Source organism: Sander vitreus, chromosome 14, assembly GCF_031162955.1.
Source record: "Sander vitreus isolate 19-12246 chromosome 14, sanVit1, whole genome shotgun sequence".
Lineage (NCBI taxonomy): Eukaryota > Metazoa > Chordata > Actinopteri > Perciformes > Percidae > Sander > Sander vitreus.
Window position 1 is genome coordinate 24,770,574 of NC_135868.1, and position 25,021 is coordinate 24,795,594.

Consider the following 25,021-nt stretch of genomic DNA (forward strand, 5'->3'; position numbering starts at 1 on the left):
ATCGGAGAATATGCAGGACACTTTATTACAGACGGAATACTCGACACACTACGCGAGCTTCGCCTGCTACGGAGACCAGCACCTCAGCCTGCGGTGTCGCCTGATGCCGCTACCTGGGGAAAGGGACCTCGACAGCGGTGTGCAGGAGTGGAAAGCAGCTAGGTGGAAAGCTAACGCTAGCCGGCCACCTGTTCCATCAATCCTGCTTGCAAGTGTCCGCTCATTAGACAACAAACTGGACTACATCCAACTTCAACGAAACTCCCAACGCGAGTTCAGAGACTGCTTTGTCTGCTTTGTTTGCTTTTGTTATTGTGGAAACATGGCTGAACAACAGTGTACCGGACTATCTAGCTACCAGGCCTGCTGCTCTGTCGCCGGGTAAGACTAGTGGAAGGCTTTGTTAACACGGACTGAACACAGAAATGGGGGTGCTTGCATCCAACTAACTGCTGGTGGAGTTTGTGACTGTTAGATGAGACCATTCTACATTACACGCAAATTTACGGCTGTGTTTATACTCTGTGTTTACAGCCCACCAAGCGCTAATGCTAGTATGCGTTAGCGGAACTTTACGGAGCCTATAGTGTATGTGCACTAAATGTAGCCTGTCTCGTATGTCGTTTTTACATATTTGAATTGTATAACCACTTGAGCCACGGTGAAACGTTTCGTGTATACGGTTGAAATGACAATAAAGCACATTGAGTTGAGTTGACTGTCTCACTGTCTGTCTGTCTGTAAACGGTAGGCGTGGCTTGGGAGTGGACTCTAAAGCAGCGAAGCAAGTGCATTCTGGGATTTGGTGTCTTTCATCCACATGAGCCAAAAACACATTTTCTGGCTTTCATCGGCCTAGAAGCCACCAATCTCTAAAACAATTTCACATTTCTACTACATAAGTGACCCAATTTAAAGATATATTCATCTTTCCAACGGTGAAATATCCCTTTAATATCAAATTCAAAAAGAAACCCCTAGAAATGACCATCTACTTTAGGTCTGCCCTATACTGTCACAATGTAAGGCTATTCACAAACTAATGTTCTTCTGAAAGAAAGTTTTTTTTTCGTTTGAACGTGTGAAGGCTTACGATTCAATCAGATTGGAATATGGTATGGATATGGAATATTGGTGAGTTGTTTTTAGTGGGGTCAGTTCAATTTGAATCAAACGTTAAGTTGTTTGACTATCAATTTAGCCGCTTCCTACTGGGACATTTAGACTTTATTAATATTCTATTGCGAATCCGGTGATGTGCCCTTGCTGACAGCTATGAAAGCTGCTAATGAGTGACAATTAGGCCAATAGCTAATGATAACAGTCAGTGTTATGAGTAAAGGCACCATTCACGATAATCGTTCAGACCATCAGCGCCATTTCAACTGATCTCCTGTGCTGCAAAGCTTTTATCTTATAACAATGCCAGTCCTAGCAAGCATACTCTATCTGACCCCAGTAATAACAAGCATCACCACGAGAGGCAATGATGCCAGTTTTTAAACTCTGTGTGTCAAATTACTTTGTCTATGTGGGTGGGTGCGAATGAGAGAGAGAAACTGAGTGAAAATAAAGAGACAGGGAAAATAGATAAATAGAAAATGTGAAAATGTGACAGTGTATTCTCGTCAAGTTTTTCCCAAAATACATCTCCTGTACTTTTCAGGCCCACTGGGATGCTGCAATGATGCTCCACGGCCCTTGAAGACTCCCCACAATATACTGTCATCCAGTCACATATTATTCTAACGGCATGCCCTGTGCACACACCACTCTTGCTCGTACCCCAGGGCAGAGAGGGATGATAACAGCGTCCGCTCAGTGGTTCTCGGTAGATGTCCTACAACAGCGCTGGCCGTTATGTGTCAGGGCCAGAAACCTGTCAGAAGTGTGAGGGGGATCAGTCATTGACTAAAAGTGTCAGTTACCCACAGGGTTGACACAGACCTGTCAGTGGGCAGCTGTTCCTGTGAATCCCTAGCTGGCCAACATCTGCTTCACCACGTTCAAACATGATTGATTACCTGCTACATCGTAGCAGCCACACAGAAAAATATGGGATGGCAAAGACGCAGCAGTGATGCTCAGCAAAGCACATCTATATAATAATGCTAAAAAAAAATCCTGTGTGAGACTATCTGATCATAAAGAAACACAACAGGAAGGTTGAGTTTCCTCTGGGCCAATCATTAACTGTTCTGACCCTTAACTGCAGCAGCTTGTTGTGAAACAGTGGTGAGTAACCATATTCACCCTATCAGCTACGTCCTCATGATAGATGGCCAAACAAAAAAATAGACGGAGAACTTTCTATTCTTCTTTTTCTCGATTTCATTTTGGGAGACAGGAACAAAATTGAAGGCATCTATACACTGGAGAAAGAAAATAGTCTAGGAACAACCCAAGGGCTGCTCCACTCATGTGGGAAAGGTTCTGATTATGAGTCTGTGGCACCAGAGCACCATTGAGGAGGATCAATAGCGACAGATGAGTGCAGTGGAGTGACTTCTCCCTCTGAGGGGCTATGTCATATCCCACCAGCGTCAAAAAGATTGGCAGGCTCTGCAGATGTCTAGGCAAGCAAATGTTTGTGGACTGGCTCCCACCCCGAAGAGGCAAATCCTGGGTTCAATGGGATAAGCGAGTCACCAAGGACCAGGCCAAAGATCAAGTGTGTTCCTGTTTGTTTACTGCTGAAAGGATTGAGATTGAGATGATATATCGAAGCCGCTCTTGTGCACTGCTTTTTCTAAAAAATAAAATCATTACCAAAAAGCAGCCTTGGTCCATTAAAGTTTGACATAAATTGTCTTATTCACCATAATGGCAGTCCTTTAGATATCATTAATTAGATATAATAATCACTGAAGTAGGGCCTTGCTAAAATTACTATTTGAAATACAGTAAACAGTTACTTTTACAGCTGAGAGCTTTCACTGTAAATCACGGCTCACGCTGCCATAAGGTTTCACGGAAGTTTATTGGAGGATTGTTATGTTTTTTTCATGTCATATTGTTTCACAATTCAAATGTGTGTGGGACTGCTAGCTTTAGAAGTACTGGCTGAAGAGGTATGTCATGATTTCACAAAATTAGAGGGGTTTTTCTTTGGTGATGATGTACTTCACCACAGTTAGCTTTGTTAAGCCCTTTTCTGTAGTAATGTTAGTTCATATAAGCTATTTAAACAGGGTACATTTCATGACTGAGATGGCTAGAACTTGCCAATTAGCCAGTATCAACTAATAGCAAAGGCCACGAACACAAGATTTCCTTGTTTTTTTTGTTTGGGAATGAATGAAGTATTGCAATGTTCTACCAAAGACCTCAATCTTTGAACACTAGTTTGAGGGTGATAAATAAGCACAATCTGCCAATAATGCCCAGGCAGGAGTCCTTGATATACGGGAAAGAAGTTGTATTCAGCTGCCGAATGAGAAGACTAGCAACCGGTCTGGGTTGAGAAGGTCTATAGAAGAAAGGACTTTTGCTAATCGAACAGCCAGTGTAAATTAGGCTGTGTCTATGCATGGAAAACTGGCCTGCTGCCACCCTAAACACAAGGCGACTATATGTTACATGTATAGTATGCTTACACTTTCTCCCACAAATAGCAAGTGTCTTCAAAATATGTTACGGTTAACGTAAAGTCACTAGTTAATCGTTTTTACTAAACTAAGTTGCTGAATACAACGTCCTAAACATTAGCAAGCTAATATTTTCATTGTGAGCATGCTCAATGCACTGCTATGTCCAAATACAGCCTCACTAGAGATGTAAAACAAGTCGGTTTGAGTTTTGAGCAAAAAGAAAAAAAAGATGAAGCCACGCATAGGTGAAAGGGCAAAACATTTTTCAGAATCTCTTGATTATGCAATGATTGATCTAGCAATCTAAACAAGCCCTTCCCACATGTATCTTTTATACGTAATGCAACTGGGATTTATTAGCAATCAAATCCAAATCATAAAAGGCTACCACTGTTGTGAAAACACCTCAAGAACACATTCACTGCTGATCTGTTCGTGTTTTACACTGTTGAGGATTGATGGTGCAGAGCCACATCTAATAACAAGGCAGTGCTCATTTCCCTGTACTCCAGCAGGTGAAACAGCTGTGTCACAATATTCCCTCTTTTAGTAGCACTTAAAACAGTGTGGCAAGGCGCTCCAGACATTCTTACAATGAAACCAGAGGCTGGACCCAGTTGCATTTAGAAATGTCAGGTAATCTGTCTTTCAGGGATGAAAAAGCAGCCGCTGGGGATACTCTTGTTTCCTCTAAAGAAATCAATGAAGGAGGTGGTTTTATTTGATAGAAAGCAGAGAGGGAGAAACAGGTTTAAGCTGAAAATACATTTGGAAAATGGTGGGGGAGGGAAAAAAAACAACCTAAAAAAACATAACTAAACGAATGCTTACACCACACTGGAAAAAAAAAAAAAGGAGACAAGTTAAAAGAGATAAGTTATATGAAGTATATTAATACATAGTCATTTATAGCATACATAACCAGGCTAAATGCTTTCATAGCCCATTTATCATTGGTACACAAAAACAGAGTCTGATCAACTCTCCACAATCTAATCTCCACAATTTAAATCCGTGCATTTTCTGTAACTGCATCTACCTCTCTTTACTTAGAGTTTCCCTTTCTATTCTTCTTTTTCCCATCCAACCAGTCTAAATGAACGAGCGAGCGTGTGGTGGGCTAGCTGTGGCAGGCCGGAGGAGTGTTGATTTATTTCCACAGCTCACCCAAACTGACGCACTGACGGCGCGGATTGTTCTGTAGCCATGATAAATGCCCCATAAACAGACGCTCCGAGCCTGCTAAATGTCCTTACTCTAGATCCACACAGGGCCGGGGAGGAATAAAAAAAAATTTAAAAAAAAAGGCTAGACGCAATCATAGAGTGGGGCACTGTATTCCGTGCTCTCATTTCCACATTAAAGCTACCAGGGTGATAGCACAAGACTGGTGATTCCAGCCACTGTAGAACAAATGATCCTTTCATGTCTGCTCTCCTAATGTGGTACAAAACAAAAGTACTGTGTTGTGATAATCCTGCATGGCACAATGTGTAGAAATCATTACTCACATTCATGATGGGTTAATTAGCTGGTTGAAAAACAATAGACAATTCACAGCAGTCCATCTGCTTAAACTACATGAGCAGAAGAATTATTCGAAGACTGTGAGGGCTTCTGCTACCTCATCTCATCATTACGCACTTATCAACCGTTTGAGTATCTTCGTCTCTGTCCACACACACACACACACACACACACACACACACACACACACACACACAGATCTTAGCCAGTCTGAGTCAGCACTGCCTCTGTAAATCACACGCACTGGCCTAGGAGACAGAGTGAGGTACATGTTGTCCGTCCTCTCATCTCTCTCCGGGTTTCTACTGCCTTTAACAGGGTACCTTTAGCTTGGCTGACTGACAGAGCCTGGGCAACAGAGCTAGAAAACAAGCAGATATATCAGCTTCTGCCTACCCGTTGCTCCTCCCAGCGCCTATCAGTCATCTAAATGGGCAGCACCCCTGCCACAAATTTAAGCAAATCTGCACTTCAATAGGTGGGTGGTGAAGTAGGGTGTGGGGTGGTAATGTCTTTGTTTGTGTACTAGGGCAACAAACAAGCCCTTTAGGTGTGATTTTTTTTTTTTTTCTTTTTTTTTTTAAATCACGTTAAAAGAAGCAAACTCCAGTCTTTTACATGAAAGTCGCTGCATGCCTTATTCCACCACACCAAAAAAAAAACTTTACTTTCCCCACTCACTACATAAAGGACACACTACTTTCAGCATTGGCACACTGGCAACGTTGGACGGTGAGTTAATGAAACGTTCAATATCGACTTGATTCTCAGGATACTGGGCTACACTTTCAGCAATCTGAGTCACAAACATAGCTATGGCCTGTCACATTTTAGAGGTTAACACTATTTGTTTTTTGTTTTTTTAATTACTAGCAAGTTAAACAAACTGACAAAACTACTGATGAGCAGAGTAAAAAAAAAAAAAAAGTTTCCCCATTAATGACAGAGCTGTATCTCTGGGCTAAATCAAAATCAAGCTCAACATGGTTTTGCATGAATCGATAATGAATCACTTTTAAAGGTCCCATGGCATGAACATTTCAATTTATGAGTTTTTTTAACATTAATGTGAGTTCCCCCAGCCTGCCTATGGTCCCCCAGTGGCTAGGAATGGTGATAGGTGTAAACCGAGCCCTGGGTATCCTGCTCTGCCTTTGAGAAAATGAAAGACGAAAGATACAGTATTAGGGGACCACTAAGGCCTATATAAAAGAGACTTCAGATACAGTATTAGGGGACCACTAAGGCCTATATAAAAAGAGACTTCAGATACAGTATTAGGGGACCACTAAGGTCTATATAAAAGAGACTTCAGATACAGTATTAGGGGACCACTAAGGTCTATATAAAAGAGACTTCAGATACAGTATTAGGGGACCACTAAGGCCTATATAAAAGAGACTTCAGATACAGTATTAGGGGACCACTAAGGCCTATATAAAAGAGACTTCAGATACAGTATTAAGGGACCACTAAGGCCTATATAAAAGAGACTTCAGATACAGTATTAGGGGACCACTAAGGCCTATATAAAAGCATCCAAAAAGCAGCATGTCATAGGACCTTTAAATTACTTTCTAATCACATAACACTGACTTTCAACGCAAACAGCAAATTATTCAAATTGTTTTAGAACACCATCTATTATTTAGCTACCTGTATCTGTACCTTTTGCTAGGGCTAGAACATTTGTAACTAAATGCACATTATAAGCGAAGCATAAACATTTGCGCCACATTTCACCCACCCACCAATTATCTAAACTCTCTTATCCATTACAGGGTCTTGGGGGCGCTAGAGCTTACCCCATCTGACACTGGGCAAAAGGTGGGGTATAACCGGGTACACCATGCACAGGTCGCCAGTCTATCACAGGGCTCCAAATATAGTACTGTCTAAGCATATCTAAAATAAAACATGGGTGTGCACAGTAGAACAGTGGATTGAGTTGGCCTTCCTCAGAGCTTGGTGGCAGGCCGGACTGATGTCACCATACCACCATCTCCCACATGCCCCATCACTGCTGTGCAGATGACCGCAGCAGAACCTGGAGTTGATGTATGCTCATACTGCAAATGTGACATATTACCAGTCACGGTGGCAGTCAGGACACTTCTCTTCCATTTCAGCCATGCATGCATGCATTCTTTCCCATCCTCTCTCAGGTCAGCGGTTCTAATCATCATCACCACAACAGGACCTCAGTGTTAGGTGCGTGTGGGCCGCTTGGCAGCACCATTTGTCAAACTTGCAGCACTCACGGCGATTGGCCACCTGACAAAAGCTTAAAGGCATATTATTCCATGAGGCGTCCCCCGTGTGTGTTGAAAAGCCACCGCCTGTGACTGCTCCAAATGTCCATCTGTGTGTGTGTGTGTGTGTGTGTGTGTGTGTGTGAGGTTGGAGGGAAAAACTACGCTGGTGTGGGCCAGTTCAGAAGCGCTGTCTTATTAAATTATCTCTCTGCCTTTTACAGCAAGGCCCCCACCCTTCTCTTTCCATCTCTCTCCCAGGCTAAACATTTGTCTTTCCATTCATGGGTGAATTTGTATTCCATCGAGATGGGTTGCCGGTGGCAGAGGGGGAGGGTGGGGAATGGGTGCAAAGTCCGCTTTCAGGCTTGCTGTTTTCCATCTCACTGCTTGGTTACGGCTCTCAACAGGCAGGCAATACTGAAAATCAAAGCCTGGCTACGGGTGCTTATATTTGGCTACTTGATTGTGCTTTGTATTGATCACCTAATTTTATTTTAAAATAGTCATCATTAACATTACAACAACAGTTATTTAAAAATTGCACATATTTCTGACATTCTGACACATTTTTTACGTAGATTTTCTTAGGTCTATTTTAATTTGTCTTAATATATCTTACTGCTGGCATGTTACCTTAACTTGAACTTCATTTGTTATTATATATTATAGTGTGGATTTAAGTATGGATCATTAAAAATGTCACCCTTATCTTAACAATGTCAGGGCACTTCCTGTTTGATACAGACCTTGTGATCTCCTTTAGCACAGCATCATAACCTGCTTTGATGGTGTCAACCCCTCAGAGAGCTCCGTCTGATTGGCCAGGTGGCTGTTTATTTAGCAACACTCCATTAGGTTGACACAGCGACTCCTATCACGAGGTGCACCACTTTGCCTTTAATCAAATTGACAGCGGAGGAGCTATAATCAATTGGGCTATTTACATTATGCCAGGCTGCAAAAAAAACAAATGATACCACCTGTTGTGGCATTAGAACCGCTACTGGGTTACACTGATATGGACGTATGAAAGTGCAAATAAAAATGTTTCAGTGGAGAGTCACCACACACTGGATTTATGATAATCGACGAGACAAACTGCATTTGAAAACACTGCCTTCACACCACATTCAACACCACAGACTGTAAAAAATAGTGGATGAGGCAGCAGTGACGTCACATATTGGTTTGTGGACTACCGTTTTGAAGCCTCAAGTTTGGCAATTTTTTAAACCGGATGCGACGGTTTTTGGACGAGAGGGTGAGGCTGGGGAGGACGACGCGGACAAGCCAGTGTTGTTAATGGTTGCAATTGCAAATGCTAGACGGAAAGTTAACGTGGACCACCGGGTACTGACGCCACTGATCTGCATTCACGGCAGTACAGAAAATTGGCAAACTTTCCCTTAAGTTACCAGCCAATTCTAGCTGTAGTTAGCTAGTATGGTTGACAGAACAATAAACCTGAAAGAACCTGAACGCTTCTTCCATCGGTCTAGTCTATGATCAAACCACAGAGCCCGTTCAATACGTGCCTGTATCAAACGGGCCGATTGCTTGACCTGTGGCATTTCTCGAAAACCGCACCGCAAACTCGACACTGGGCTTCCTTGGGTCCTGTGTAATACATCTGCTATGATATACTTGTGTCCCCAAGCAATGCTAGTTAGAGCATACGCGCCATTTACTAACAGCTGGCTCTCTGGGACCAGGCTATTTCTGGGAACAAAAGTGTTCATTTCCAAAGTTGCATCGCTAATGCCTTATATTTTTGAGTTTGCTACAGTGTAACATCTCTGGTCTCTCTTTCTTCATCTGTTCTTGAATGTACTGTAGCAAGCAACGGAAAGCGAGCTGTACCCAGCATGCCGTTCGGCGGTGTAACAGTTAAGGGGGGTGCCCTCTCAATACACTACACAGTGTAACACATAAAGCACTACTGATAAATAAGTCCCGTAGATCCCAAGAGCTCGCACTCAACACTGCACTTCCCTGGGTCCCTCAGCAATACACCCGCCCACGTGTGAAGTTGATCGGATGAACGGTTGTCGAGAAAATCGAAGGACAGACAGACAGAGACTTGTTTCATTTTAGTTAGCTGCTTCAAGTAGAATGTAATGTTTTGAAAAGTGTCTTATCTAGTAGTAGTCTTATCAAAAAGAGTGTGTCTTATGGCTCTGACACACCAATCCGACGGCCGACCGTCAGCAGAAAAGGCATTTGGACTGACTGCCTCCCCGAGTTGGTCAAAAAAGTGCCTCGGGAACTCACCGAAGTGACGCCAACTTGAGAGTACATTCTGCACGTGAGTGAGACGTAATACTTCTCCATAACAGCAGGCGGTGCTAATCAGTATTGTCGCCCAAACAATGAAAACCGGCAGCTGATTGGACGAACGCGTCACGTCGGTCTGCTCCCGGACTTTACAACCAGGCATAACGGCAGCTTCGTTCACATAGTTCACCGAAACGTGTTTCTGAAAATATTTTAAGCGAGAAATAGGCTATGCAGTTGCTGAATCTGTCTTCATTTCAGATCGACAGAGGTCAGTTTAAAAGATTTTCGTCAGATTTTGAGAGGCTCTAGTCACGCTGATCCCGCTCGTCATTTCCGGGTTAGCGCTCCACCAATCAGATTGGTCATTGAGTCCGACTGCCCGCCCTCCGACCCAGCAAGTCAGGTCGGCCAAAATGAAGGCTGACAGCTCCTCCAACGGACGACGGCACGGAACATACCGAACGAACTCGAGTCACTGACCTCGCCAGACTGTCTGACGGCCGATTATCAGGTTTGTGTGTCAGGGCCATTAAGAGAAATCTTGGTTAAATAAAGGTTAAATACTTTTAACCTTTATTAAATGATACATGTGTAGAAAGCCATTTAAATTTAGAAAATGTATGTCAAGGAATCCTATGAAACCTCATTTTGACCCATAATGGGATATTAACAATCACCAATACCAATATATCTGATATACTAATATGACATGCTGGGACATATATGTAGATCGAATGTAATAATTATCAACAAAGGTTCTTACTGTAACAAAATCATATTCATTGGACTAAAGGTACTCTGTGGGCTTTTTGACATCTAGTAGTACCATGGAGCTACCACGATACAGACTTCAATACTCACTGTGTGTTCATACTGTTTTGAGATACTCCATTAATGACAGCTGGTGGTAATAATTTGTCAAAGAAGAAGCTAGGAAACATGAATGGAAACAATAGAGGTATCTATATTTGATCGATTACACATTTGAATGATCTTTTGCTGATGAATGATGAAAGACAATAATTCTGGACTTGACCATTTCAGTTTGCTGGAGTCATAAATTGAGCATTTAATCATAGACCTTCCTGTTCACTTTGGTAACAATAGATTCAGTCACCCTACTGTCGTATTTAAACAATGTAGAGTCTACTGTGTACTGTATTAGAGAGGGGATAAGAGGAGAAAATGGTTTGATAGGAGCTGGGTAAAATAGTTCCTGTGAAAAACAAGAGCGGATATCTACATCCTAATTTAGTGTGTTCCATCCCACAGCCTCTTGTCAAACGTCTTCCCTCTGAGTTCTCCAATTTTAAGGATGACAAGTACCCCTTATAGGTTTTGGGAGTGTAATACAATTTTGTCACAGATAATTAAACCAATCAGCCAGCAACCTTCTGAAACAAAACAATAGTTGAGAAGATATCCAAGGGTGCTCTGCTGACATTTAGGGCCCTGTCTTGCACCCGGCGCAGTGCAGCACAAAGCCCAACGCACGTGTCTTTGCTAGTTTAAGACACACGCAGTTGTCAATTTCCCGTCCAGCGCCCGCATCGTTTAAATAGCAAATGCACTTGCGCCCATGGGCGTGCTGGTCTTACAGGGAGATGTGTTCAGGTGCATTCTTGGCGTATGGCTATCTTGAGGCAGCGGGAAGTGATCGCGCCATTGACCAACAAAAACCTGGTCTAAAGTCAATAGCGCAGCATTTCATTGTTATTTCAACAGCAAATTAGTAAAATGTGCCTAGGCTCTTGCACAGCGCGCACACACTATGCTTGTTACACACACACACACAGGGAAGTGCAGCATCACACAAACATGCAAAAGATTACAAATAAAAATATTACGGTGCAAATCCGCCAAGGTCCAAATGCGCCTGTCTTTTAAAGGGAATGGGAGATGACACTGATTGGTTTATTGCATGTTACGCCCAAAACACACCTATGAATTAATGAAGACACTAAGTACAACCCTTTTGAACCATGCGCCCGGCGCACGGACCCTTTTTTCCGCCGTCAAACTAGCAAAAGTGGATTTGGAAACGCCCTAAACGCACCTGCGCCACGCGCTTCACGCCGTGCGCTTAGATCCTTAAAATGGAGCCCCTAGACTGTTTGTAGAACTGGCTACCCTTTTCAACAACGCTATGCTCAACATATAGTTTACTGGACAGCTTTTTTTTTGTTGAAGCAGAAAAGTAAATGACAATGGAAAGCACAGAAACTCAGTAGAAAAATACTGAAAAAAAAAAGTACTGATTTCAAAATCAACGCGTTCACGCGTAACTAATACTAAAAAAATACTTGCATCGTTCATTTGTAATTACTTGGTGAATATCATCAAATGTGATCTTACATTATTGAAGCTCTGCTGATGTGACTGTGAGGCTGATTCTGCCCAGAGGTAGATCATTTACTAATGGCCTCCGATTGCTTCCCATTCAATGGTAATAATAATAATAATAATAATAAGCTTGTAAACAAACACAAGGCCATATAACTGATTCTGGCACTTTCCATGTTCGCCATTTACTGGAATCTGTGCGATCAAATATTCATAGGTTTCTATGGTAGCAAATCATAAGGAGGCATCACGTTTTTCATGCCACACAATTGACTGAGCTCAAGCAATGATGTCAGAGTCTGTCTTATACAGTAACTCGGGGCTGAGGCACAGTGTCTATAAATAAATACTCCGTTGTTTTTAGATGTTATTGTTACTGTATTTGAATATGTGCTCAGTCAACATTTGAAATGGAAAGGAAATGTATATGTAAGACTGAAAGTTGGCTCTCCTAACCCCCTTAATAATGCGTTAATATATTTAATAACTGTCTGCTTCAGTTTCTCAGATGTCATATTTTTAGTGCCTTTAAACAGTTTTCTTTTAACCCAGTCAAAAACTGGCAGAACTTTTACGAGATTGTATGTGCGAGTAGTATATTTTTTCGACGAGGGCCAGGCTCGGACCAGTCACAGACTGATGGCAGCATTAATGTAGAGTCAAAAGGTTTCTGTGGTAACAGAATCATGGACGGAATCACAAAATTGAGAAAATAAAAAAGCTATGAGACAGACTTCAGAGGGCTATACATTAAAGGGTAAAGGTTTTTTCAACCTGGACCCTATGTTCCTATGTTTTTGTGTCTAAGTGACTGATAGGAACAACAATCTTTGACATTGGACAATATTCATTTGAGCATGTCAGTGGCAAAACGAGCACTTTTGTGAAGGTAACTACAAGCTGGACAATTGCCCTATTAACTCACATTGTAGCTGGTTTCGCTGCTGCCGACTGCAGCGATCTCGCTTAATAATGGACCAATGTCAAAGATTGTTGTTCCCATCAGTCACTTAGACACAAAAACATAGGAACATAGGGTCCAGGATGGAAAATAATAGTAGTTATCCTTTAAAGTGCTCATATTATGCTTTTTGGCTTTTTCCCTTTCCTTTATTGTGTTTTTTGTGCATGTTATAGGTTTATAAAGTGAAAAAGCCCAAAGTCCCCCCCAAAGGGACTTACCATCTCCAACAGAAAACACTGTTCACAAACTGCTCCAAACAGCTCTATTGTAGTCCAGCCTTTACTTCCGGGACAAACGTGCGTCACTTAGTAACGCACGTTATAATGCTCGCCTAGCTGCTAGCGTGGCACGCCCTCATACTCTGCTTCTGACTGGCTAGTAGTCCTTACCTAGCTACTGCGCATGTGCGACTCCCAACAAAGATGGGAGAGAAGTGAGATGTCTCACTCTGTAGCTAAAACAGAGAGCTCAACACACAGGGGGAAAAGAGGAGCTGCAGCAATGTGCAGTATGACAAAAAATATGGTGTTTTTTGGAAATTAAACCATTTAAACCTATTCTGGTACAACCTCTAAATAAGATTATAAACCTGAAAATGAGCATAATATGAGCACTTTAAGACAGTGTAAAAGCTAACTAGAGATTTGAAAATATGCCTATGTCTAAGTTTCCAACCAAGCCGTCCTACTGTAACTAGTTTAGAAATGTCTTAAAAATACATAAAAGGCTTAGGCCTGGTGGGGGGGGGGTTTGGATTTAGCAGTATTTCACCAGTATTGCAATACACTGGGGGGAAACCCTGACGGAAATATTGCCATGGTGCTGTCATGGGTGGGGGAGTAATGACTCCCCTGGCGGCTCCAGAAAAGCACATGTACACAGTGCATGTGCACAGCTGACCCTATTTACATTTGTTCAAAAAATGTTTTGTATTTTTAATGTACTCAATTTCTAAATAGCGCAAATCTCATGCTGCCATTACACATCAGCAGCGTAATAATCTGTAATGAATTCCACGTTTGTCATTTTTTTATAGACAAGGAAATGAAGTGTGTTAGAGTGATAACAACCACTGCAACGCCTTTAAAGTCTTATGCTCGAGAAGGGTAAAAAGAGGTTTACAATATTTCACAGGATGCAAATGAAGTAGGCGTAACAGCATCTACGTTTTTAAAATTAAAGACAGATTGACACTGGGCAATGTTTCTCTATTGATGAGATTGAAACAGCACAGATGAGGCAGTGTCTGCTCAGTAACAGACAAAAAAAAAAAAAGGATTTTAACTCAAGAGTTTAATTGAATAATTCTGTCACCTCCTTGAGGAGTTTAAATGAACTAATGGCAGAGAGATATTCAAGTGTATTAGATTAGGATTGTGGAGGATTTAATCACCATGAGATCTGCAATGGATTGAAACGCTTCTACTCTCTAATAAAAAAAAAGGTAAAATCTTTTCATAGTCAGAGCGGCAAGAGGTGGGAAAAAAACAGTTGACTGAATGAGCAACAGTTTAACAGAGTTTTACAGAGTAAAAGTCGTCATTTCTGGCATCATAAAGTATGTTATCAAAGGGAAATAAACAAGAGTACCATTGTAGAGGCTCAATCAATAGCATAGAAACTGGAAAAATAAATAAATAAGCACAAAGCTTTAATAAACACCAGAGCAATTAAATACTACTGTACAATTCAATGTTTTAACAAGCAAGTTATATTCATCTACAGTATCTGTCTAAGTGTGAGGCTTACAGAGACCCAACGGCATTAAAAAAGCATCCACTGGACTAACGATTTTAGACACAGAGGAAATGCTTGAACTATATCCGTAATGGAGCCTGTGATAGCCTTAGCAACCCTGACAAAGGCATCCTAATGGGCTGAGGCAAATTAGCTGGCTTATAACCAGCAATGCCTGCAAAGGGCCTGAACTGGAACTGCAACGCTACCTTTACAGAAATGAAGACTGCGAGGAAACGACAACCACTGCGACTGTCTGCACTGAGATTACACATGTCACGTAGAATATCCGTCTGAAGGTGTTTTCTCAAGCATCTTCACAACAGCTTGAGGTACATGTCGAATGCCAACATATCTGAAGAACAGTGAACCCAGTGAATTTATTTGCCTTCATCCCCTCCATATTTCTGTCCCAATAGATTCTTACAGTTGTGTGCTTGATCTGCTGCGTCGCTTCATTTTGCAGACTGCATTCTCTTTGCCAAAGCAGGACAGCCCCAGCTGACTAATCAAAACGCTGGCAGTGCCCAGAGAGGGAGAGGGACGGGGAATCTCAGAAAACAAACACCCGCAGTAAATCAAAAGCGCTTTCAGAGGATGATCACAGATGGTGCGACCGAAGAGTGCTCCTACAAATTCTGTGTTCCCCCCCCCCGGTGATCTACACATTTCCCAAGCTGTTGTTGTACACTTCTCTAAAATAGCCTGTAGCCCATGAAGAATGCAAATAAAAAACATGGCTTGAGACCAGCTCTGAAGGGTTAATGCATTAAGTGACAGGTAAAGAGTTAGCTATTGATCCACGTAGATAAGAGTGATTGGCAGACAAACATACGGGAAGCATAATGGGAGATCTAATTTGGTTTTAAATGGACGAAATAGCATCTGTAAAGCAAAACAGCCACAGCAACACGAAGCAAACGTTTTCCTCTCATTTCATATACTTCAAATTGCAGAGAAAAACAATATTGTACAGCAAAAGTGTACGTGGAGTTTAGGCATGGGCCGGTATGAGATTCTGACGGTATGATAACCTTCAGCAAAAAAGATCACGGTATTGCAATTACAGCTTTAAAATGTATTATTTTGAAATGTCTGGGTAAAAAAATTGAACACAATGTATTTTATTTTGAACTGCACTTTCTGTCCTTGATGACTCATAAAAAACAGCTCATTCCGCAGAAACAGTATGACGAAAAATTGGTGGTTTTGAAACGGTGACTTTTTCAAACCGCGGTATACCTTAAACAGGTAACCGGCCCACGCCTAGTGGAGTTCACAAACTTATGTTCATAAATGTGGTGCATCACAACTCATAATCTCACAAGCATGGAGAGAGAGACACACACACACACACACACACACACACACACACACGCACGCACGCACGCACAGTGTGTGAATGACTCACCCCACTGCAAAGGAGCGAGCTGTAGGTGCTCCAGGACCAGCTGGTTGAGGACTCCCTCCACACTGGCCTCTCCACGGCGCCGCAGGGAGGGGTGGGTACGGTTAAGGGCAACATGATGGAGACGCTTGGTGCATATCAACAACTAATCAACATGAAAAACCTTGCTGTATACACATATACCATAGTTACTTGCAGCAACACTAGGAGTTGAATAAAAGTACATCACATTGTACACTGTGATTATAAATGGCTAAAACTGCAACTGTAAATTGTTAAAAGTGAGATTTTTTAATACAAAGCAGGTTGAGGGGCAATTTAAATGTGAAAGTATCAAAATCAATCCAGAGAAATATTTTTAAACGAGCCGTCAGGAGTTCCGTGCGGCTGTGATGTCACAACTATACTACATATAGGTAGTAGGTGTCGCTACAGCGCCGTTACAGTCATTCCCCGGCTGCAATGACGGTGCAGAGACTCCAAGAGCCCAGATGCAGAGGACCCGGATATGCTGACCAATCAGAGCAGACTGGGCTTTTTCGGGAAGGGGGCTTAAAGAGACAGGCGCCAAAACGGAGCGCTTCAGAGGGTGAATACATGTATATTCAGACAGACCGTATGAGAAAACGTATGTTTTTTGAAAATTATAACATGTAAACATGTTCTAGCAGCAACCCAATATACAAGTATGAACCTGAAAATGAGCATAATAGGTCCTCTTTAAGATTAGTGGGAGTTATGTGTTTAAAATTCAGGGAGCAGAGCTTGTAGTCAGTTTTACAGCTGCTGCTGCTGCTATTATTACTACTACTACTACTACACTACCATAGTAATTTATATTGATACTACTATATTAATAGTACTTTGTGACAAATGATTCTGCTTTCCCTTCGGTGCCTACACCTGCCACAACTTCTTTCAATATGACTTTAACTCTGTTTAGTGCTTTACGTGTTCACGCTTAAAATTCCACTTCAACTGTTTTAACTACTTAAAATTCAACTAAAAGTAAACTCTTAGCACACTTCAGCTCATTTCTGTGCTTTCTTTTCTTACAACCTTACTTTCCTTTTATTATTTCAGAGTTCACTATATCACTTTTTCTTTAGTTTTCTTTTCTTTTTTTCCCTTCAGCTGATCCGTCTAGTCCACTTTCTCAAGTGATAAGTTTCAGCTCTGAGCCCTGAAGTGTGCAGGCAATCATGGGCGATGAGCATATCTTATCTGACATTCTAACCCTATCCGACAACCTCGGAGACTTTGAGCACGGACAAGTCCCTTTTCAGCAGAGCCTTAATGGATAATTAGCTTTCCACCAGAGACTATATTAATGGGCCCCATACTGTGTTGTCGCTGACAGTGTGTAGGGTTTATAAAGAAGATTCTGATGATGTACCTAATCCAGAAATACTATGACAAAAAAAACATGATTATCATTTGAATTATTACATTTAGTATAAAACTCACATCACACTAAAAATCGAAAAAAAAACTTTAAAAAAAAACCTCTTACCTCTCTCGTTTTATTCACAGAACTGCTTGTACACTCTTCTACCAGGGGCCAAATTGACTTGTGATTGATATTTTTAAAGATGTGAAAGCTGCTTATGTATACTTAATGTGTTCCTCATGTTACACACACATCAAAAACAGCTATATTAAATGGGAGATCTAATTTGTTTTTAAATGGAAGATGAAATAGCAAAACAGCCACAGCAACACGAAGCAAACGTTTTCCTCTCATTTCATATACTTCAAATTGCAGAGAAAAATAATATTGTACAGCAAAAGTGTACGTGGAGTTTAGGCATGGGCCGGTATGAGATTCTGACGGTATGATAACCTTCAGCAAAAAGATCACGGTTTCATGGTATTAGAGTATTGCAATTACAGCTTTAAAATGTATTATTTTGAAATGTCTGGGTAAAAAAAACTACTTTTTCCATTGAACACAATGTATTTTATTTTGAACTGCACTTTCTGTCCCAAAATCTTTTTAGTGGTTTTGAAACAATGACTTTTTCAAACCGTGGTGTACCATAAACAGGTTAATTATTACATTTAGTATAAAACTCAAGTCAATTATTAAAAATCAGCTGTGAGAAAACATCCCTGCTTTCTTACAGCCAAGTCAATGAAGTCTGCTACTTGCATCACACTGCACAGTCACTTACCTCCTCGTTTTATTCACAGAACTGCTTACACTCTTCTACCAGGGGATCAAAGGGCCAAATTGACTTGTGATTGATATTTTTTAAAGATGTGAAAGCTGCTTAATTTATACTTAAGGTGTGGATGCGTGTTCCTCATGTTACACAGACATCAAAAACAGCAATATTAAAGAAGAACTACCACCAGACCATTCATACATGCATTAGATGCCAGAATAGTCAGTTACTATTAATTCTAACTGGCACAAAATATGGCATTGATTTTCCCAATTTACAGCCACATTCATATGCCTTAGAAGTATTAGCATAATATGCAAATGGTGGAAAATAAAAGTCCCTATAAATGAACTGCATATTTGTGTAATGCATTCATTTAGATGCCAAAGGTACATGTAGAGCATGTTTCTGTAACCTCACTATAATGATGGCATTAGACTGATTGCAAGCTAGGCTTTCAATGTACAAATGCGGCATCAAAACAAATATGGCTGTCAGAGAGCAATGACCCAGATAATAATGATAAGGACACAGCTGATCACTTACACAGCTGATATTTGGAATAATGGATGAGACGAGCAGCGTATGGAGCACCAAACCTGAGTCTATTAACCTTTGAGGGAGACCGTAAAGACAGTACAGTATGCATGCAGAGGCAGAGAGAGAGAAGGCATCTACGGACAAAACATACTTATACTGTGACGGCTGGATCTGAGTCTGACTCATAATGAATCACAGGTCACAACATCTTCTTATTAGAATGGACAAACGTGAACAATGGCAGTGTTGTGGCTTTGATCACTTGAAACATGACAAAGTAGAATTTCTACTTGGGAGGCTTCCGTGGAACCGTTGGGTAACTAGTAGGGCTGTTAGCGTTAACGCGTTAATCGCGATGCCATTCGGGTTTTTTTTTAATCGCATGAATTAAAGACGTACTACGGTTGACCTGTCTCGTTGCCGTCGAGGGAGACAGTAGTTTCACCATACACATACCACATGGAGAAAGCAGCCACACTGGAACTGCTGCAAGGTGCTGCAAACGCTGTCTCATTAACCGGTGATCACTGGACATCAGTGAGGAATCAACATTATTTAGGAGTTACTAAACTCTATATTGACTCTGGTAAGGATAGGGATTTTTAGTTTTTTAGTTAGGTACTTGGAGGAATTGTGCAATAATGACATTCACACATTTTTCTTTTGTTTACAGTAAATAAATAATTACAAATCTTAAAATCAAGTTCATAAAGTAACTTTCTTTGCATTCATTTGATTCCCAATCAAGATACACTGGTAAGAATTGCTTTTGATTGTTAATATGTACTTAAAAACTGTTCTGAAATGCAAAATAATAGAATTTTAATCATGTGATAAAATATGCGATTAACTATAGACATTCAGCGATTAATCGCGATTAAAAATTTTTTTATTGTTTGACAGCCCTAGTAACTAGTCTATATCCTCGACGTTCCACTTCCGGGATTGCTGATTGGTTTAAAGAAATGCCAATAAACCAGAGCACTTTTTCTCCCATCCCGGAATGCTGTGTGGACTAGCCAGACCCTCCTCCGCAGCACTGTGGAGGAAGGTCTAGCAATGTGAGACCACAGGAGCACCTACAGTAGCTACAGCTACAGTATGTCTTCATCGGTACAGGCTGGATGTTACAGCAGCCTGAGCATCTGATGTTCTGCTACGAACCTCAGTGGACCCTCATACAAGTCCGCTTTGAAAAGGCCATGTTACATAACATGGGGATGCTCATTATGTATACTGACTCAATGCACAAAGAGCAGCCCCTGCTTGATTGTGGAGCAGCCCTGTACTGTGCGTATACAGTATGATTCCACCAGTACCGGATACACAAAACCCTACAAATTCCATCAACATCTGTTTTGCATACTAAAATACCACATACCACAAAATTATGTGAGCGTTTCTTATAAGATAGATACGCTAACACAGAATATCGATATACACCATCACCGCAGGCAAATTGTACCCTGGAAATCCAGAGTTTTAGCGAGTGCACAATTTGAATTTGCTCAGCGAGTCACTCTGGCATTCAGTAACGATGCTCATTAACTATGCCCTTGTAGCCGAGCTGCACCAATCACATCGGTGTATCTGATATAGGCAGACCAGAGGCGAGCTAAACAGATGACGACAGTTTAATCTACCAGTTAGCTCCGCTGGTAGCTAAGCGTATGGGGCTCTGGATACGTCACTCCGTGTATTGTTGTGATTGGTCGTAGTGTTATCCAATTGCGTGCAGTGAGATTTTCAAATGCATGCTTGGTGCCGCCCCTCGAGTTGGGCTCGAGTTCATTACTCAGTGCCAGACCCTTAATCTTTTGGATTTGGGTCTGGATTTCCAGGCTAGACAAACTGGTCTCACTATACCAATTCAGGGAGTAGGAACATCAACAGTTAACACAAGTATTTCAGTATTTCAAGTATTCATTCAAAAGTTTGGAATCAGCTGTTATATTGATGTTTGTCTTTTTTCCTTCAACAGCATAATTCAGACACCAAATTTATTATTTAGATTTGAAATAGTTTAGAAGAATAATCAAATGAGATTTTCTTATTTTGATTTAGATTCAAACTTCCATTTGGTTGATGTCTCCACAGTGTTGCACAACAGGGAACTTTGATTTTGAATAGTTTTCCAGTCTAGGAAAGCGTAAGTGACCTTTGATGATGACTGAACCCCATCGGTGGATTTGGGCTTTAAATATTTTGGGAAGCTGATTTTCTTTGGGCCCTCTGCAGTCTACTCAGTGGTTAGATTGAATAGGTTTAAAATGGGCTTTGTCAGTTCCAATAGTGCTAACCGTAGACTAACCTTCAGTAGTAGTAGCAGTAAAACACAAAGAGTGGGCAGAGCCTGGGAGTCTTGACAGTTGTCTTGACACAAATAGTGTCGCTTAAGGAGCACAGCTGAGAACAATGCCTTTAAGGTAAGCTGTACAATTTTAAAACAAGTCCTAAACTACACTCGTGTCTGCTGAAGTCAATCTTTTCTTGAAGTAACGCGCAGTTGTTTCTGGCTGGCTGTAATATCTTAGACAAACTTATCTGGATGTACTACACCAGCTCAGACAGCTTTACAGGGAGTTACAATAATAACTAACTCATACATTACAAATTAAAGTGCCTGTTGCTTTGCTCAAGGCCAACTGAGTGCTTTGGAGTGTGACACGCGCTGTAATCAAATCTTTTATTTCTCAACTTCTTTCATGTTGTAAAGGGAAAAGCCACCCTGAAGCAGAATTTACATTGTGCTATTCCAAGGATGTAAGGCAGCTGAGTCACTATCTACACACACAGAAAGGTCTCCCTGTGCCTGAAACGATAGCATCAAGACTTACAGTCGTGAAAAAATTAGGACACCCATGCTAAAGTTGACTAAAAAGAGGAATACAAAAATCATCTTTTGCAAACTGATCTTAATGCCTTAATTAAAAAAATTAGATCCAATCCAATATCCAATCTTTAAGGACACCAATTTTCTTTGTGAATGAATAATGTATCTTAAATAAATAAATGTTGAGGCAGGCAGATGTTTATTTTTAAAGGCCAGTTATTTCATGGATCCAGGGTACTATGCATCCTGATAAAGTTCCCTTGGCCTTTGGAATTAAAATAGCCCCCCATCATCACATACCCTTCACCATATGGAAAGTACCCCATGTCAATCTCTAGGTATGGTGAAGGGGATGTGATGATGTGGGGCTATTTTAATTCCAAAGGCCAAGGGAACTTTATCAGGATCATAGTATCCTGGATCCATGAAATAACTGGCCTTTAAAAATAAACATCTGCCTGCCTCTATGGGAATTTAACATAGGGGTGTCTATACTTATGCCCCCTGTATTTTAAGGAAGAACATTTATTTATTTACGATACATTATTCATTCACAAAGAAAATTGGTGTCCTTAAATATTGGATTTTTCCTCATTTTTTTAATTAAGGCATTAAGATCAATTTGCAAAAGATGATTTTTGTATTCCTCTTTTTAGTCAACTTTAGCATGGGTGTCCTACTTTTTTCACATGACTGTAACTTGATAGCAATTTCGGTGTTGGTCCATTCAAGCTGAATGAATAAGTGACTTAACAAAAGAGATTTTCCATCCAAACTACTTAAATTTTCCATTATGGCCTTGAGAGAGTGTGATACCGCTTTCCCATCGCTTACGTTAGAGGGCTGCACATTTCCTAAATGTTTCTTTGTTTTTGTCCCAATAGCCCAGAAAAGTCACAGTGAGCTGTTTGCCGGTCTACGGGGCAGGATTTGTCTGTTGATGACGTACTTGCTAGAGCTTGTCTATATTCTGTTCAGCTTCAAGAGAAACTTGTTTCAATTTACAAATGAACATATGTTCTAGCTCTGATGTAATGATCAAACAGGCCGTTTCGGCCTGATTTTTGCTCCCGTAAAAGGATGCTATATTTGTATGTCATTTTTATTCTCCATCCCTGCCTACACGCTGCCAAATTACTTGTAGATAAAAACAATGCACATAATGAAGAGGGTGTTTACGCCTTCATAAAAAGGAAAAATATAATGGCAGCTGCAGTAGCTCAGAGATTAGATTCATCATTAATTGTACACCATGCACACCAACAATCTGACAGGCAGTTCTTAAATCTCAAACTAATGCATTATGGGCTGATACACAGCACTATATGCATGATGAATAGTAGCTTTTTTCAACAGCAGAAACTTTTCCAGGAAACCAGGAACCGTTTTAATGGAACTCATGGACTTGTTCATATTTTAGTTTTTTTTAGTTTTTTTTTTAGTTCGGATGGCAAGTGAGTTGATGGTCAACATGTACGTGACAAGCCAGATGACAACGGTATATGAAGGAATACTGTAGATACAGAGAATTGTCTCCCTAAGGAAAAGCAGACTGCAGAGAGCAACATGCTGACAATGCTGTCAAAGATTACTGTACCGTGGTCGGACCACAAAGCTCGCCCGCAGACTAGGACCTATGGGAAAATGTATCATATTGATATGAGTATGTGGCACAATGACCCACCCAAACATACACACACTACCACAGCACTTCTCAGTGTCAGAGTGGCAAGTACTTCGCCATACACTTTCCCATCTGTCAGTGCAGGTGAACAAGATCCCTCCTGGCCAGAGGGCCTCCAGATGTATGATCCAGATGTCCTGTTTTCACTGATCTGACTGCCAACAAACAACACTATTCAACAAAATCATTTTGTTTGACCACCTATTAGAGATAATGACCTTTTTTGGGTTCAGTAGAGACTAAGGAAACTCAAATTATGGATGTAAACCTTTACTCTGTGTTTCTACTGTCTTTCTAGCAATGCTCAGCTCAGGCTGGTTTCTCTGACATAACTCTACCATACATGTAGCCACTGGAAGGATATGATGCTCCAACAGATGCCCAGCTTGCTGTTGATCTGGCAGCCCTGGGCATGTTGTCGGTCCTCCTCAAGCTGTTTGGGGTTAGTGAAGCGGGCTTTCTCCTGGTCCGGCTGTGGCAGACTCTCAAAGTCAAACTTGTCAACCTGGATGGCCATCCTGCAACAGGAGAGGGGAGAAGCACTTACAGATACAAGTTTCTGCTTAAAGAAAAAAATCCACAGTAACCGACTCTGGGAATGACATAACAGTTGCATAACTGTCATTGAAAACAAAGTTACAGTGCTCAGCATAAATGAGTACACCCATGCTAAAGTTGACTAAAAATAGGAATACAAAAATCATCTTTTGGAAATTGATCTTAATGCCTTATTTTAAAAAATGAGAAAAAATCCAACCTTTAAGGACACTAATTTTCTTTGTGAATGAATAATGTATCGTGAATAAATAAATGTTCTTCCTTAAAATACAGGGAGCATAAGTAAGTACACCCCTATGTTAAATTCCCATAGAGGCAGGCAGATGTTTATTTTTAAAGGCCAGTTATTTCATGGATCCAGGATACTATGATCCTGATAAAGTTCCCTTGGCCTTTGGAATTAAAATAGCCCCCCCACATCATCATATACCCTTCACCATACCTAGAGATTGGCATGGGGTACTTTCCATAAAATCATCTCTCAATGCAAATCAAACCAGCTATTAGGCTAACTGAAATAAAACCATGCCAATCTCTAGGTATGGTGAAGGGGATGTGATGATGTGGGGGGGCTATTTTAATTCCAAAGGCCAAGGGAACTTTATCAGGATCATAGTATCCTGGATCCATGAAATAACTGGCCTTTAAAAATAAACATCTGCCTGCCTCTATGGGAATTTAACATAGGGGTGTACTTACTTATGCCCCTGTATTTTAAGGAAGAATATTTATTTATTTAAGATACATTATTCATTCACAAAGAAAATTGGTGTCCTCAAAGGTTGGATTTTATAATCAAGGCATTAAGTTCAATTTCCAAAAGAAGCTTTTTTTATTCCTCTTTTTAGTCAATTTAGCATGAGTGTACTCATTTATGCTGAGCACCGTAATAAAAGTTTTAAGAGACTTGACTCAGATTTATTGAGTTTGAGCGGCTGGCAGCTGGTATTATGGTAAAGCATTTAGTGTAGTTCTTCAACTAATGAGTATTTCCATTGTTGATAAACTAGTCATTAATGCCCATCACAATTTCCCAGAGCCAAGACAAGCATCTTCAGATTATTTGTTTTGTCTGACCTATAGTCTGAAACCCAAATATATTCAATTCACAAGAATATAAAACATTTAGTATTCCCC

The 25,021-nt window shown here is 40.8% G+C and overlaps 1 protein-coding gene across 2 annotated transcripts in view; it reads right to left on the bottom strand.

Moving 5' to 3' along the window:
- trappc9 (trafficking protein particle complex subunit 9) overlaps positions 1 to 25,021 on the bottom strand; it is a 283,244-nt gene that overhangs the window by 81,510 nt on the left and 176,713 nt on the right. For both annotated transcript variants that reach the window (XM_078267366.1, XM_078267365.1), the window contains 2 exons: positions 23,691 to 23,844; positions 16,105 to 16,195 (listed from right to left, as the gene is read on the bottom strand). In XM_078267366.1, coding sequence (XP_078123492.1) covers positions 16,105 to 16,195; positions 23,691 to 23,844 — 245 coding nt within the window. The remainder of the gene's footprint in view (positions 1 to 16,104; positions 16,196 to 23,690; positions 23,845 to 25,021) is intronic.